The sequence below is a fragment of the Brachionichthys hirsutus genome, chromosome 12 (assembly GCF_040956055.1).
Source record: "Brachionichthys hirsutus isolate HB-005 chromosome 12, CSIRO-AGI_Bhir_v1, whole genome shotgun sequence".
Lineage (NCBI taxonomy): Eukaryota > Metazoa > Chordata > Actinopteri > Lophiiformes > Brachionichthyidae > Brachionichthys > Brachionichthys hirsutus.
In genome coordinates this window covers 8,776,413-8,794,723 of record NC_090908.1, presented here as the reverse complement: position 1 = coordinate 8,794,723, position 18,311 = coordinate 8,776,413, and the positions used below count along the sequence as shown (strand labels likewise).

Sequence of the window (18,311 nt, the reverse complement as noted above, 5' to 3'; positions counted from 1 at the left end):
CTTCTCATTCTTCAAGCTCCTCTTTATCATCTTTCCTACTAGATCCCTCCTTCCCTCAGTAATATCTCTCACAGCATCGTTGTGATGATGGATGGAGAACGAGTAACAGTGAGGTGGATCTCACATCCATCAAAGGATAAGCGGCACCATAGTTTAACCGCAACACTATTTTCTTTTCTTCCTGGCTCTGCTCTCCAGAGTTTGGTCATGCCATAATCTTTCTGGCTCATCGCCAGCGGGTCCTCGAGCATTTTCAAAGCAGAGCAGAGTAATCCTATTTCAGTGTTTGGTCAGACCACGGGACAATTAGACACTCCCTACCAAAGAGCACAGATTAAATTTGTATGTGTTTATTTTATTTTCAGGTTGTATTTTTATTTTAACGTAGATTTTCTGTGGGCGAACACAGTATCAGCACGTGTGCAGCTTAGAGGGAACATTGGTTACAACATATATAATCAACCAGCAAAACATAACTCGTGCAGCCTTTGCGCGTTGATGCGCTTTTTTCTTTGAGCTCATTTAATAAAACTCACAAAGGAAATGTCCTCTTTCTCCCTTATTTTTGATTCTCTAGACGGTAAACTGTAATTTCGGGCCACCACAACAGGTTTACCAAAATAAGTCATCTTTGCATTTATGATTTTGTTGCTCTCTCTGTCCTGGCAGCTTCATCAACGCCTGTAGAACTTGGACCGACCCTCGGTTTGAAGAAATCCAGTTCACTGGAGAGTCTTCAGACGGCCATATCGGAGGTGAACAGAAACACTGACTTCCTCCCTTTCCACCGGCCACGCCAAAACATGGTCAGGGGAAGAGGCTGCAACGAGAGCTTCAGAGCAGCTATCGATAAGTCCTACGACGGTCCACCTGAAGAGGACGACGGTAAGCGATGCACGTGGACATTTCTTTTCCCTAATTGACAGCTGGTGGCAGACTTTCATCCCTCATATTTTTTTTTTTCACATTCCAGTTGTTCTTCAAATCAAACAAGTTGTATTGAATTTCCAGTGGGGCTTCACCAACAGCACCGTGCCTCAGAGAGTCAACACTTTCGCTTGCAAAGCGGCACCAATGCCTTTCGGTTCTGAACGGTAGCTGCTGCTTCTCGGTTTCAGTTGCCAGCTGCGTTATTAGCAGCAAAGTCTTATCACTCGCCGCCAGAATAATGAGTCGGGCTGTTTCAGATCACTGTAGTCACACAGGGTAGGACTAATAGGGCATGTCAACAGCGCACACGCTGCAGCCGCATCTGTCACTCCCCTCTAAATGTTAAACACTTTGAGAGCTGCTGTTAACTGACATAAAACAGTTCTCTCGAGTGTGGCCGTGTCTCTAGAGGTGGAGATGCTTTTTTTTTTCCTCTTGCTTACGTTTCTTTTCTTCCTTTTTTGTTTCTTGGCTTTCGTTTCTTGCCACCTTCTATCATTCCGAGTTTCTGTCTTTCGTCTTATCTTCTCTCCATCCCCCTGTCTTTTTCCTTCCTCCTATCTTTACTTCCTTGTCTCCATCTTTTATTCCGTCTTTCTTCTTGTGCTACCGTCTGTCGTTGTGTCTTTTTATCCTTGCCTGTTGTTTTTATCCATCATTTCTTCGACAGTGTGATGGTGGAATATTTCATCAGGGCCCCTGTGCAGCTGATGCCGTGCGTGAATTCAGTTAACGCCACAGCGCTTTTGGTTTTCAATGAATTTAGTTGTCACAAAGTCGTCGGTTTTGATGTGTCACGTCAGCTTGGATGGATTTCAGCGCCGGATCGATGTTTCCGTCATTTCAAGTCTGTTTACCTTCATGTGTGTACATTTAAATAAGACTCATTTATACATCTATCTATCCATACAAGTGATAAGAATCAGTTATAAATTCAATATATCTTATTGCATATTAAATAGTGAATGAAACACGATGACCTGGAGGAGAAATTGAATTCTTATCCTTGTAATTTTCCAATAACTTTTTTTTACCCCCAAAAAAATGTCCTACATTTTTTTTTTTTACTCTTGTGAGGAAGACAAAGTAGGTCACACAAACACGCAAGCACGCATACGCGCACACACACACATACACACACACTTAAAGATGGCAATTGCTTCCTTCCAAAGACAGTCTTTGTAATTGAGGCTGAAGTGAATATCCATACAAAATGAAATGCTAATTTGTGTAATTGATTTGGATTGGTTATCTTGTAAAATCTGTCAAGTATTATGTGTGTGTTTGTCTTCTATGTATGTGTGTGTGTGTGTGTAAGAGATAGAGAGAGAACATTGTCATTCAAGGCAAGGCCTCCAATATGTCCAGGAAGTAATGAGGCATCACAGTTTACACATTGAGCATTTTCACTTTCATATTTGTTCGAGCTAATTGATTTGTTTAAACGTGAATCAATATGCCACAGAGACGTCGACCAGGGACGCTTTGATGATCGTGTCCCTTTTGTTGGTGCCTGTGTTGTGTTCTGCTTTAAGACTTCCAACGTGTGATTGTGACTCTTTCATTCACTCTCACTGAATTCATGGAGTCCATGGAACTGCTCGATCATTACATGCACTTTTCTTGTTAACTTGAGAGCTGGAAGGACACTGATTTCTGGCATAGCTGAAGACTCAGCATTATGTAAATACTCAGTATTGATAAATTGTCTGATGTCCTTGTTTACGCCACAATGGCCTGAAATGATTTTCTCTGAATAAAATTACATGCCAAATAAATTCCTTTATATTTTATGACATTTTATTTTGATGTTTTTAATTTTAGCTGGCTTAAATGTGGTGAATCCTAACATGACTCTTATCATTTATTGTGAACATCTTTTAGTAAACTCCAATGTTTGGGTCTAATTGTGTCACATGGTGGCTGATTTATCCCAAAATAGATCAATTATGTGGTTGTTGTTTTTTTCCCCTCTACTTTTGGTGCTTTTTAAAATGCTCTTGTACGCCCCTTAATTCTCAGCTTTCTGTGTTCTCCATAGATGATGGTTCTGAGCAGAGCTCCGGCCGGGACACCCCAGCGAGTAGTTCATCGCGACAGGGAGTGGGGGAACGGATGGAAGAGAAAAGTAAAAAGGACAAAAAAAAGAAATCAAAAACAAAAAAGAAGGAAAAGAACAAGGGGAAAGGAAAAGAAAAAGAGAAAAAGAAAGCAGAGGAGTCGGAGGAGACTGAGAAGAAGAGCAAGAAAATTGGCTTCAGTCTGCTGAGGTGAGTCGTGGCGTTTGTTTTTGTCGTGTCAGTCTGCAGTTTTGATGAATTCTCCTTTTGGATCGGCTTCCAGTTTTAATGTTTATTTCTTCCTGTACCATACAACTAAAGAAGAGTAACTCCATCATATGGAATACAACCATTCAATATCTGGTCTCATAAGGATTAGGAGAATATTGGAGTTTTCTGTAATTGTAAATATGTTTTTTCTCCCAAGAGGGTTACATAATTCAACCCAAGCTTTCCACATTTCAAACTTTCATCCTTAGTAGTGACAATAATCCTCGAACCTTGACAGTGAGCTATTTTCCTCTGCTCAAGCACACAAAACAAGGCCTCAGACTTGTGCTCCAGGTTCCTTGAGAGTACTTAGACCAGTACCTCTTTGATCTATGTCATGTGATTAACTTGAACACTATATCATTCAGGGTGGCATAGATGGAATGAATGGGACAAAGTGTCCCAGTGAACAGTTGCTGCTTTCTACATTAATTCCTTGTTGATATCAACTTTCGTCAACATGGTCTTTCCCAGAAATGGGATTTTGCATGGCTTTTAAATAGATACAGATCTTTAGAAAAACACTTTGCTGCAATTTGGTCTAAAAAAAAGAAAAAGATACTTACAAAACCATCTGTGTGAACCAGATCACGGAACAAACATTTGATGGTTTTTAAGGTCTGACTTTATCGCAATGATTAAATCACACATCTGTTCCTTGAAGCAAAATATGACTCAATTAGTGTAATGTGTACCACTTTACTTCACCGAATGGGACCAATGATCTTTCTTTCCAAGTCTCCACTGTTTTATTCGCCTCATTCCCACTTTAGTTCCTTTTTTTTCTCCACTTTATTTCCACTATTCTCACTTTGGTTTGCTTTCACTCTCGTCTGAAAGTGAGCAGGAATGTTGCTTTTTAATATTTAAGGTTGTTTTTGTGATGCCGTTTGGTTTGTAAACGTCTCTACACTTGACATAAGGAAATAATGTTCCTGTAGTTCTCCGTAAAACCTTGCTTGCAGGATGCATCCTTTTTTTTCTTTTTTTTCAAAGCTGTGATGAAATTATCGAAAACTATCCATAACTGAAGATTGCCATTGATCGTCTCCCAAATGAACTATATCAAATTCTGTGCAACTCAAAGTGCCTTTCATCTTTCTGTCATAAATGGAGTCTTCGGTATACAGGATCTGTGTGTGCGCTACGGCAATTTAAACCCTTTCCAAAACTATGAGGACAACTGTCTAACGTCTGCATGTTTATTGACGGAGCCAGGAAAAGTTGAACCTGTCCACGCGTTCCTTTTACCACCATTCACCATCTATGTGAATTAAATCCCCTCTGTTACTGTTTCATGTCATTTAAATGTGAATTCATTCACCTTATAGCTGTGCTTGCATGAGATTGTTTCTACAGGTCAATACATGTATTTTTCTTTTACATAGCTTACCTTTATGAACTCTGGATGACCTCGCAACGGAGTATTCATCGGTCATTTCTGATTGGACGTTTCACAGATCTTAACGCGATAATGAAAACGGCCGTGCATGCGCTCTGACCATGATGTAAAAACATTGAATTAGTTCCATAGAAATGTGGCTTCCTTTCCTGTCACTGTTTATCATGGCAATATGTCATGCATCATTTTTGAACTCATGGTGGCAAATTGAAAACCAAAACAAGTTCTAAAATCAGTTAGTGACGCGTGGACCAGTCACGGTTATCCTGACAGTCTCACAGTTAATCGAGGATATTTGATGCTTCCATTCATCTTTGTAATGAAGGAAGCAGACATATTTCCATCATGTCAGTGTTTGATCGGCATTCATTAATAACATGATCTGATTTTTGCCTGAGCATCTGTGGGCTAAACATCATTGATCGTTTAGTGGAAAACCACAATGGCCACATTTTGGTTTCAAGCCAAATATAAAAGGAGACCATATTTACTCAAAGGAGGTGATGTGTTGAAGTGATGGTGGAAAATGTCTTTACCACAAAGCTTTAAAAAAAAAAAGGCATCTATCCCATTCAATTCTCTGAATCAGGACAGACAGCCACAACCGCAGATCTGGCCAAGCGATTGGCTGTGAAGCCTTCAGGCGAGAGTCTAAATATAAATGAGACTGTGCCGATGAATGGCTCGTCTTCTTCGTATGATGTATTTATGTTATTACACTGCGATTAGCCTCGCACTGTAATGACGGCATGAAGAGGAGAGGCCGATTCAATTGTTGCAGGAATCATCAAATGAAATCGTGGCGGCTTTAGTGACGCACATTTAGACGGAGAATACTTTTCTTTGCTGTGCAATAAGGTTTTAAACTCACGGCTGCTCTCACTCTGCGACCTTTCACTCACCAGACGGAATGGAAATTGTGCCGAGACGTAGTATCTTAGCAAGTCTGAACATAGAGGCAGGCACTTTAAAAAACCAGCAAGGAAGTGGTTTTCACCGTTATTAATGGCTCTTCTGTATGTGTCTGACAATTAAATACATTTTTCCACATCTAATCATGTGTGTTGTCATTTTAATAACTATTCCGAGTCATTTTTGCATTTTTATATGTATGGATATATTGGATATGGATATATTTCTATAAATTCACACATTGCACACCTGAGGTTCTCCATCATTCTTCCTCTGCCTCCTACTTTTCCACCACCTTCTACTGTTCCTTTTCCGTTCACAGCTCCAAGGCAATTCATAACAGACCTAAATATATCTCCACATCCTTCATGCCCTCACTCTGTGTTTCCTGTTTTCGCCATGTTTGAAGTCTTTTCCGAGTTCAGTTACGACCAATCCCATCCTTCATTGTTCAACCATCCCTCCTCTGCCCATCTGCCACTTCTTTGATAATGGTCCGGGCAGCCTACACAGCACACCCAAGAATATTTCCAGTTAAATCCATCTGCTCCACTATAAGCACCTTTCCCTCCATCCATCCACCCACCGACTTATTCAAGTGCTGCAAGGAACCGTATAATACCCCAAAGGATATATTGGACCATTTTCTATATACCCCATCTCTCATGGAGACCTTGATCAGAGCCTAGCAATAGTCACCCTTTCTCTCCTTTCACTTTCTTCCAAAATGTGTGTAATCTCTGCCTTCTCCATAATCTTAACATTATATTTCTTCCCTTCTCAGTCTGCTCCCTTCAGCTTCCTATTTGCCCCTGTTTGCCTGTAATGGTGAGAGAAAAACTTAGATGTAAAAATGGTGGCGTTCAGAACAGTCCAATCTCGGCCAAAGCTGCTGATTTGTCACATTGATGCAAGGCTGGCTTTGATTGGACTAATGGTCCAGAGGAGAGGTGGCATGAGACACTCAACCTTTACACCAAGGTGTGTGGTTTTATCAGGACATGTTAATGCTTCTCATTGGTTGATTTGTAGCGATCGCTGTCCTGTACTTTTCAATAATATTTTTCTTTAAAGATGATTAAAATGTATTTCTTTACATTCAAAAGGTAAACGTATGGAACTGCAGGAAGGTGTACTGTAATTACTGCGCTGTTTCATTTACACATTGTAAGCCCGTTCTTTGAAATGCCCTTTAAAGTGGACAGCTGGCTGCTGCCACCTGCCATTCAGATATGCCAACCATGTATGTGTGTGTGTGTGTGTGTGTGTGCACACATGGTGGCAACCATCGCACCGTCATGAATATTCACATGGTGATAAAACGTTATTGGTCACACAGTTGCTTCGAGTCGTGGTGGGTGGGTGTCTGGCCACATGCCTGTTGACTTCTAATACTAAGTGGTGTTGCGTCTGATTTTTTTTTTTTTCCTCTCTGAACTGCTGCATCTTTTCTGTTTCTTGATCAGGCGGAAAAGATTGATGTTCAAACAAATCTGGCAACCTTCTGAACATTCATATTGTGAGCACGCACACACACACACGCATACACAGATGACAGCTTGGAGAACCATGCTCTCAACCCATGTTTATAATATTTACAGAGCATTAAGTTTGGGTTTTAGGTTTGCGTGGGTGCCAGTGTGTAGGCGCGTGCTTGTGTGTGTGTGTGTGTGTGTGTGTGTTTGCACATTTGCATGTAGCTGGTTGTGAAAAAGGCGATGAAGAGACAGCCTGTACAAATGAGAATATGGTAATCTATTAGGTGAGACTAGGAAAGTACTAGATCGACCAGAACCTGAAGGAGGACTACTGCCTTTGCCAATGCATCATATTTATGAGATACTTGATCTGTGTATATGTGTACGCTGTTCCATTTGAGATTTAAATTGTGTGGATTTATTAGAATCTGTGTTAATAAATTCAGGGTTGCCTGTTTGGTTGTCCTCACGCTGGACTCACCTCCCTCTTGCTCCTATTTGCTCCGCTCTGTGTGTGTTTTTGCCTGTGCATATGTGATTTGCTGACTATATCAGCAGGGGAACCTATATGTACTGAAGCAAATGCGATTTAAAATATGTTTATCACCATAACGAAGCTGAAATCAGCTGTCAATTAAAAATGAAAAGAGAAAAAAAAAGCATAAAATCACGAGGTTTCAGTGAAACCACTACCTTTAATTTTAGGCATTATATCTGCTTCCTTATTTTCACCTCCCATTCATGGGTTTAATTACACACTCCTCCATATTTGACCCTTTTCTGCCCTCTCCCTCTGCAGCGGATCATAATGAGGCACCTCTATTAGCCTAAAGTGCCCCCCTGTGTTGCGACCATTAGCCCATCTCAGTAGGGGATGCTCTCAGCGACCACCGCTAAGCTAAAGCTAAGCTATCTTTAGTTCTCTTCCTTGTTACTGAAAAACCAAGATAATTATTGTCGTCTGGTTTTGCACCATGATAACATCACTGAGCACTATTTTGCAGTGATGATGACCCTGAGGTATCAGCTTATAATATAGAAGGAAACATCTTGTTATGTTTTACAGACATTATGGGATTTAAAGATCATTTCTGATCTTTAAGCATTTTATAGTTATTCTGATCGGTTAAATTATTATTTTTCTTATGTCTGCTTGACAGCAGTGAAACATCGCAGTTATGTTAATGCAGAGGAAACTTGAAATTTGTGCGACAAGGCTGATTCCAGTTCTTTATGCCGGTCTTTTGACCCGACATTGCCTGTCATTGTTTCATAATTAGACGGCGCATGCTTGAAAGGGAGGAAGGGCCCACCATCTGCCAATCAAGCATAATGACAGGAAGTCATTGGGGTGTCACAAAATTATGTCATGCCTGCCAATCATGTGTGTGTGTGCGTGCTCTTGAGCGTGTCTTTGTACACAACGTCTATCTACTAGCATGTGTGTCTGTCTGCGTGTGTGTGTGTGTGTGTGTGTGCCTCTGCTCGTTATCAGAGCACACTTGTCATCCATCCATTCCCTCTGGGATTCATTTGCCAATGACGGCAAAGAGGAGGCGTGTCTATAAAGTGACAGAGGGATAGAAAGAATAGGCGACGAAAGAGCCACAGATGTTTGCTCTCATTTTTCTCGCTTGTTTGCGAGAGGTAAAGTGTGGAACGCTCATTGCTCATCATCCCAAAATGTGTGTGTGTGTGTGTGTGTGTGTGTGTGTGTGTGTGTGCGTGTGCCTCATAGCTGTTTATTGGCAGTCACATGTTCGTTTTAGCCCACCTGATGTTTTAACCAGTTAATAGTGAAGCATCCAGATCAAAAGCATTCATCTTACCAGTCAAAAATGTCTACTATTTGAAGTTGATATTTAAAACACATTTTTTCTTACACTCCCTCAGAACAGAGAGAAGACATTGTAATCGTCATCATTTGCACTTTTCCTTTAAAAAAAAAAAAAACATCAACAGCAATATAGCAACATTGACCTCAGAAAGTAACAAATAATTCCCCGATTAAAAATCCTCCAATTCTACTTCTCATTCTACCTTTTACCACCCAGATGGAAGTTTTCAGAAATGTCTCTGTGTTTCTCAAATGAGTATCAATACATACAGGCTGTGGTGTCGGCTCATGAATATTCATGAGCATCATTATTCTGTTCACACTAATGATGGAATAAGAGGTAATTCATTATAACTGGCAGCCAATAGGCTGTTCACACAGTTTGAATTATGCTCAAACCATAATGTTCTGGTTGTTCAGGCTGCATAATATGAATGCATAACATACAGGCAGGTCCATTTTATCCATATCGCAAGAAAAATATAATAAAATGGAAAATAAAGCTATATAAAATGGAAAATGAGGACAAATGATCTTCACCTCTGGCACCTCTCCATGTTTGTGCTGCGACTCCACTCTGCTATTGGTAATTTAGGTAATTATTGTCCGTGTTGGGGGAGAAGACATTTTAAAATGCTGAGCATTAAAAAAGAAATGATTACTAGAACAATGAGAAGAAAGACATGAAATAGGAGTAATGACGTGTTGCCTCCCGCTGCACAATACAGAGATGCAGAGGGAAGAAAAGGTGGAAGGGTGAGTGTCAGACCAACCAATTTACTTCACATTTAGTGAAATGATCTTGTTCTCTTTATGCCTGTATGTACAAACATGCTCAGCTGCATGTCAGTCCAGAAGGCAATGCCTTTTTTTTTTTGTCTTTTTCTATTATTTTGCTCATCTGTAGCATCTCAAGTGTATTTTATTGTTTCCATTATCTTTTATGTATGCAAGCCATGTAGAAATTATTTAATTGATGTTTACTCATCTCATACATTACATCCGTGTCTTTGTTTAGTATAGGCCAACATTTACGATATAAAGTGGGAGGGGAAGCCGAGGCCTTACTAAGCATCTTCGAACCCTAAACAGACGTCCAATTGCTTCAGATCCAACAGGTTTTAATTTTTATGAGTTAAAAGTAATGCAATCTGTATGAAATCCAGCATTATTCCCAATTCATCTTGTTTTTTTTTTTTGTCTTCTCATTAAATGGTAAATTAAATTACGAACTGACTGAGGCTAGAGAAGAAACATAGAGAAGAAACATGGATAACAACGAAGAGGAGGGGATAGGAGAGGTTAAGTGCTATGAGAGAAATGTGAGATACCAAAGGGCTACATGTCAAATGAGAATGAGGGAAGGGGTGACAGCGAGGTAAGCTATGGGTGGAAGGAAACTGAAATGGGGGTAATGAGAGAGAAGGACGGGAGTACCGGGGTTAATAAAGGAGGAAAAGGTAAAAAGGGAGGCAGGTTACAGATTGGCAATGGAGTGAGAGTGAGAGAGAGTTGAAGGGAAGGATAAGCCTCTCATGCTGTAGGTACAGTAGCAGTAATTAGAGCGAGGCTTGAGGCCAATGCAGGGTTATAACATGTGTTATAACCCTGCATTGCCTTCACCACCAGTCAACATGTTATAGAGCTTTTTTAATTCAGCGCCACACACTGTACCATTCCATGGCAATGCATTGATGCTGCATGTCCAGGCCGAACGATAAAACAACACATAAAAAGCTTGAGCCTTAAAATGAGCGTCGATGTTGCTTTAAATAATGCAGGTGCAGTGATGCTTCAAAACCATTGGTAGCACCGGGAAGCAGGAGTGTAGACAAAAGACTAATACATCAATAAATTCACTACATAAATAAAATATAGGGAATATTATAAGGTCATGTTTCTATGTGGCGATATTAACTATTTAGTATGTCAGACCGACTCAATAACCATTCCCGTCTCGCTGCCCGGCTGCTGCACTGTTTAATGAGTCGACTGTTTTTTTTTTTTTATGCATCAGCATATAAGCAGGCCTCCGAATGGCTCTAAAAAAAATAAATCAGACCGTTGTCAGCATAAAAAATGACTTTATTCCTGTCCTGGGATTAGGAAGAAAAATAATAAAGCAATAGACCTTCATGCACTAAATGGGTGACATTAACTGATCTGTTTTCGTAGTATGCGTGAGTGTGTGTGTGTGTGTGTGTGTGCGTGTGTGTCCATATGTGTTTTATGGTCTTCTGTAGGTAATGACTTGTTCCTTGTCCAGTAGTGCAGACCGTGCTCTTGATGCTGACCACACACAAACTGTATTGACTAATTTGGTTTGTGTATTGATATGTGGCCACTTATAAAGCGCCTTTAACTCTATTGTGTGTACGGCATCTTTTAATTTGGATTAGGCCGCTGCATTGAGTACATACTGTCAGCGCCGATCGATACGTCTAATTTATGAGACCGCTCATAGTTCATTCAGTGATGTTAGCATTACTGCTAACCGGCCGAACCCTCTACATGCAGACCACACACCGCCACGGTTGTGACTTCAGAAGTTCAAAATGGTCAAAGTCAAAGAATGTCACGGCCTGAAGTAGACCTATAGTAATGTGGGCTGTAACCGATTAGCATTTCTTTTCCTATATATTGCGATACCTATGAGTTATTATGCTTTTCTATGCCCTAATCAATAAAGACATTTCACCTGCATCCTTGGCTCCAAGCTAGTATGTATGAATGTAGCCAAGTGTTTGTGTAAACGGAGTCAGCGTGGTGTTTGATCCGTAATCAGGTCATTCGTGTATTGTACAAGAGCTTGTGCTACTTGTATGGCATATGCTGCATTGTAAACAGTGCAGACAACATAATCTATATGTAAGATGATATGATTACTATGCATTTTGATGACAGGAACATGTTTCATACAAGTGGGCATGGTGACATTTCCAATAGAAAGACACATTTAGCGTGTCTCTGTGGGGTGGCCATGTCCTCAAAAGCATGGACGCCATTCTATGGGGGGGGTGTCGCACACTTGTGTGTTTGTTGAATAATTTAGCTGTGGGATATATTGGAATATGTGTGTGTGTGTTTGTGGGTTTCCCCTGACGTTTGTAATTGTGTCTGACTTGTGTTTGTTCCGTTGCTTCTATCTGTACAGATTTGGGAAGAAGAAAGAGGAGAAGAAAGAGGCGAAAGCGGCTCAGCAGCGACTCAAGTCGGACATCCTGAGTGATCTTGAGCTGGAGAGGATGAAGGAAGAGCGGCAAAGGTGGGGCGATTTCTGGAGACGGGACGATAGATTCTTCAAATTAGCTGACGAACAGATTCACATGCTGAGTGATTAGTTCCTGTAGCTATTCTCCTCACTGATTTCTTATTCTCATGGAAGACATTGAAACCACTCTTTACGCCATGCTTGACATTTCTCGAACATGAACGATGCCTTGATCATCAGCTATCTGTGTGTCTCTCAGAATCGAGACGGCCCAGCCGGAGCTGAGAGACCGCCGGCCCACAGAGCAGCAAGTTAGCTGCGAATCGGCATATCCAGATGTCGAAGACGACGAGGCAGATCCCAACTACGCCCGAATACAATCTTTCAGGGAGAGAAATATTGCTTCGGTGCCTCAGCCGCTGCCTCATTCCCCTCCCTACAGTACGATTCAACAAGCCAACGCCCGCACCCCTTCCCCCCAAGTCCCCTCTGCATTTCCAGATCACAGTGGTCACGGTAACGACCCTGTAGCCATCTCTGATGATGACCCCCTTGAGAGGCTGTATGCCAAAGTCAATAAACCAAGGGGAGCTGGGACGACATCGCCTCCTGTCCCTGCTACTGCCAATGACAGGTAAGGCGCCATGACCCTCTCAGGATACTTATATGGGAATATCAATGTGTCTGCCAGGACATGCTGTCTCCATTCAACCTGTGGGGTAAACTGGGCCCCCGTCCTGGAGCTATAGTGAGAAGGAAGCTCCCTGGTTTCTCCCTACTCCCTTCCTTTCTTATCCTTCTTCACCTCCGTGGCCGCGTATTATCTTGCTGATGCTTTGTATGTCTCCCTCTCTTCTTCCTTCACCTGTGTAAATCAGATTTAGCTGTCGCAGGTCACTGTGTGTGTGTTTGAAAGCAACAGAGCGTTGTGTGTACGTGCGCGTGTGCACTCGTGTTGTGTTGTGTGTAGAAATAAAATCACCGCGGGGCTCAATGTGTTCCTTTCAGCTCCACCATCCTTTCTCCGTTTCCTTTATTATGTCGGTCACAGCTCACCTGCTTTTGAACACAGAGAGCAGTACAGATACTCTCACACGCAGAGACTCACAGCCATAGTATTGTTGCACCCTGTCTTTGCTCGAGAAAGGAAAACCTGTTTGACGGACAGTTCCAGGCTTCATAGACATGTTGTCTGACACTGTGTGTCTCTCCTGTTCTGTTTCCTGGGATAAAAAAAAAAAATGTATCAATAAACTAGAGAACACTTAAGAGAGCACAAACCTCAAACAACTAGCAGCTCGTTCCAATCGTTATTGGATTTACACCATCCACATGGTGATCTGGATCATCATCAAAAGGTTCTAAATTGTTCTTGGTATCTTTATACATCAACCTGAAAAGTAAACGTGAAGCGGAGTTGATGTGTATTTTTGAATCCATAAAGGGGGTTTTCAATGTTCAAATTGACTATTTTTTGCTGACCTCATTCCGGATCAGATCCAGAAGACATGATTGTGCATATTGGACCCCGTTATGACAAGATACAATATATGTTTTTTTTTTTTTAAAAGCCTCAATTTTAAATAAATTCGATTTTTTTTTCAGATGGGTATTCGCATTGCTTTCAAAATTTAATGAGATTTAGGTTAGACCAGGAACAATCTTCAGATTTCTTTTTTTCATCAAGATCCATCCATCCGTAATCCTGCTGACAAACAGACAAACAAACAGACTGTCAAAAACATAACCTCTTCAGCGGAGGTTGCCTTATTACCCCGTGTAGCAGGTTAAACAGGTAAAAGATCTAATATTGTATGTGATCTGTAACGAGGCCGGTGGCTCATGCTCCGAGTCCTAACATTACGTTTTGAGATACTTACATCAACGAACTCATAGTTATATGGATGACTTGGTGGATCCAGGGTGGGCTTTAGACGATGCACACAATCTCATTTGTTCAAGCAATTTGTGTATATTTACTGAAGTTTTCCCATGTCTTTCCTGTCTGATAGCATCACTTCCTTTCTGATATCACCTCCTGAAATCCAATAATGAATATAGGAGTCTGTTCAGGTATTGGCCGACAGTGATCAACAGTTTCTGAATGGAACGGTGTGTGTGTGGTGTGCGTTTGTGCGTAACTTTGTGTTACTTCTATTGTGGGAGGTCAGAGCAAGGTTTGCGTGTGGGAAAAGGAGATAAACAAAATAACAAAGGTCTGCATTGTGTCAGTACCTTTCACACAGACTAAAAAATAAAGATACAATAAAAACACAATAACATACAGCTCATATATTTGCATAAGTCATTGTCTACTGGAAAGCAAGTATTGGATATTAACAATCCAGACAGGCACTGTCTCGGCCCTGATAGAGTAGCATAATGATAATAATTTAAGGGATGAGACTGCTCAGGCTGCCCTGGCTGACGTGAACCTTTCCCTTTCCGCTGCTGGGAATAAACAGTTTGTTCAGTCAGTGGAAGAAATGCTAACTTTAACAACCCCAGGAACTGAGGATACTCTTTGTTGAAGTTATGAAAGTAATTTCTTTTTTTGCACAAACTCGTTTCCCCCTACCGACAATCAGAGGAAAAAGCTGGTCTGGAATATTGACTGCTCCGGATGTTGGGTCCAGATTAACTGGTAGTTTTTATAGATCCACTTTTTGACTCCATGATCTGCTTCAGGACGAGTGGAGCTGCCCCCCAATAGTGTTCAAATATGATTGATTTCTTTGAGTGAACAGTAAATGATCACATTGGCACATTTTCAGCGTGCTCACTTTAGCCAAAGTGAGAAACAACCGGTAGCGGCTGACGGTGCTCCAAAGCATCAGGCAACACATGTTGACCACAGCCCTTCCATTAAGAGTCGACTCTGAATTTACTCTGTTTTTCTTGTTTTATTGATGTATTAATCAATAATTAACACACTCTTTTCAGTTGTGCTACCTGCCATTAAATTGTGGTCATCAGCTGTCAGTACTGTAAATGACAATCAGTGCAATCTCTTATTTCCTTTCCTTGCCAAAGTACTACGCTCCTGAAATACTGGTGCATCGCCTCTAATACTGAAACAAACTACAAGATTATACATCATTTCGCCTGTTTAAGAACCTTTTTTTTAAGTGATATGGTAAGTCTTCAGGTTGTTGTTGTTTTTTCCATCGGTTTATTTTTAACTGTGCACCGAAAAATCACACTGCCCATCACCTCACCTTAATTTCTAAAGGGCGCAGACAGCACAGATTTTTATGCATTGCAAAGTTTAATGCAGAATTATTTAGCAAAGTCACTGCAGACACACACACACATTAATTTGTTCATGACAAATTAATGTTTGTGTCACCTTCTTTCAGCATCTTCACGCAAGGGAATGTAGTCCTTTGTCATCATTACTTACTTTCCACAACATTTGTAATCAGGAATCTCTTTTTTTTTATCAACTATGGCTAAAGATCCTTTAATGCAGTGAATAAGTTTCATTTTATTGAAAATAAATGTCTCCTCCCTGTCAAATACACAAAGTAAAAAAAAACGTCCCTCCACATGAGCAAAAGAAAGGCGTTTTCCTTCCGTGTTACTGTCAGTCTAATCGGACGCTGATCATCTCAACACTATTACTGTGTTATTAGGCACATGAATGCTTCCATGGGTGAATGGCAGAGAGGGATGAAAGGAAACATTTTCTAATTTAGGCAGCTTCGTGTGGACGTGTAGTCGCTCTCCTGGTGTCGACCCTCCTGCAGCTCTTTGTCTCTTTTGTCTCAGTGCACAGATGGAGAGACTGGAGGGCCTGAGCACCTCACATAGGGGAGGAAGTAGCGAGGGAACTGGGGTGGGAGGATAAAAAGGTGCTCTTTAGAATATTTACAAGTGGAGAGCACGATGCTTTCTCTCTCTCTCTCTCTCTCTCTCTCTCTCTCTCTCTCTCTCTCTCTAATACACACAGACATTTTTTCTCAGGCCTTTCTGCCCTCTCAATAAAGCCATTTTCTGCGCTCACACACTTTGTCATACTGCACGTACAAAATTTAGGTATTTAGGATGTCACTCACTCACACACACGCGCACACACACACACTCATTCACATGCACAGTCAATTTTCTGAAGTGACCACCCAAGCCTTGCTTGAGTGCTGCCCTCGGTTTTCCTGAGTGGAATCCCACTCCCATCATTGCCTAACCACTACCTCCACCACTTGAGTGCCCCTCACAGGTTACCATAACAACAGCAACCTCTTGCACTCCACCAATTAGAAAACAATCAGCCTGAAGAAACTGTGGCGTGAACTTGAAAGACAGGGAGCGGTTCTGTGGCATGTTAGTGAAAAGTAGAGTAGAAGAAATAAATGTATGAAAAATGAACAGGTTGGGTTTTTGTTTTTGTTGTTGTTTTGCATATGGCCAATGAAAATGGATTGCTTGATAAGTCGCACCCTTAAATGGCAAAATGGCCAATCAAAATGTAGCATCAACCCCAGCTAAACAGCTGTGCTATACAGCTGTTTTTTATTTTTGTCATTTTCAGGAGGGTTTTGTAGCTTTCGTTCGGGTTCTGACTCTGGAGCACATGCAATAAGTTTATTTGCAAAAGTCATTAATTTGAACTTCTGTATTTTATTTTATTTATATAGGTTGTATTTTGTTTATAGTTGTATTTTATTTTTTGGGATTGAAAGAGAAGAGAATACTGCAGTTCAAATTGTGTCCACAAAATGCAGACATGAGTGGAGCCAAATAACTGCAAAAAAAAAAAGTGGATCAACTCGGGAACTGAAAAGAAAAAATGAAGCAGCAAGGGATTCAGATAGGATGGGAAGCTGAACAGATGAGATAGGGAATGAAGTGGTCAGAGTGAGGACATGCAAAAAGACAGAGAATGGGGTGCCACTCCATGCCCAGGGCTACAAGGGAACGAAAGGATGTGGGAAATATAAAACAAGTAAGGAATGAACAGAAGTGAGAGATGCTGGGAGAGGGGAATATGAAGAGGACTACAAGAGCAATGAGAAGAGGTAGGGCCAAAGTGATGGAGGGCAGTAAATAAAAAGGTACCTGTGTGTGTTTTCCAGACTTAAAGCGCATGATTCAGCCCGGCTAATAAGGAAAATCTCTCAAGAGGCACTTGTCCGCTCCATCGCTTCCTCCCCTTTGCTCTCCTTCCTCCAATATGCCCTTTCTGGGTCTCTCTCCACTATGTTGTATTCTCGTCCTCTTTTTTATGATTTCCGCCATTTGTATTTGCACAAGTAGTTCTCATTGAAAAACAAAGTCCATGCAAAGGACATCCTGTTGGAGCGGTAGCACGTCCCTAATGGAAGGACACTCGGGCACATAGACTCAGGCTGTTGAAAGGACACACACAAATGGAGAATTTAGTTTTGTGGCTCCTTCATGTTGTTTTACATCTATGTAGACATCTACCCAGTTTAATAAGTATTTCATACAAATACTGTGGAAAAAGATCATCCAATTTGAGTAATGGTAGCCGGTAACTAGGCAACATTCTGGTTTGACAAATGACTCACGCAATGTCTACTTGTTTGGGCTGTTATTTCTGTCTCTAGCTCGCAGATGGCAGGTATAGAACTTTAGGGTCAAATTATTGTGTTTAAGTGAGTTCAATGAAATCTATTCCAATTTGTTAAACTTCAGAAAGGAAGTGCAATACAGGAACTGTTGAAAGGGGAATAGAAATAGGATCATGCCTCAGGACTTTGCCACAGTATCACCTTGCATTTTAATCACCCGCAGTAAAATGTGCCGGTGCTCATACTATAACTCCACAGCCACCGTGGGATTTATTCTGTGTTTAACAGACTGTAAAGCCTTTCCCCTCATGACAGCGTACATGTCTGCCAAATGCCTTGTACAGTGTAAATGCCGAGCTCATCTCTGAAGAGGAGACTTCTCCAATATGAAAGAAGTCATTTAAGGTGAACCTTTGCCTGTGCAAGTTTGTTACAAGATGATCTGCTGTCTGGTCAAGACCCCCGTGACAGTAACGAGTGTATGGGCGAGACCTTTAGAGCAGAATTCATTGGTTTTGCAAACCAACTATTGCATTTGCTGATGAGCTGTGTCCTCTCTGGGTATGATTACAGGTAATGGGGACGTCTCATGGTAGCAAAATGAGTATTCAGTTATTGAACAATGGCTCAAGTCAGTATTCCTGCAGCTGACATTCCAGTCTCACACTCCCTCAAAA

The 18,311-nt window shown here is 41.2% G+C and overlaps 1 protein-coding gene across 1 annotated transcript in view; it reads left to right on the top strand.

The window, feature by feature from the left end:
• pard3bb (par-3 family cell polarity regulator beta b) overlaps positions 1 to 18,311 on the top strand; it is a 134,395-nt gene that overhangs the window by 73,187 nt on the left and 42,897 nt on the right. The window contains exons 18-21 of the mRNA XM_068746235.1: positions 670 to 885; positions 2,972 to 3,200; positions 12,044 to 12,154; positions 12,360 to 12,734. Coding sequence (XP_068602336.1) covers positions 670 to 885; positions 2,972 to 3,200; positions 12,044 to 12,154; positions 12,360 to 12,734 — 931 coding nt within the window. The remainder of the gene's footprint in view (positions 1 to 669; positions 886 to 2,971; positions 3,201 to 12,043; positions 12,155 to 12,359; positions 12,735 to 18,311) is intronic.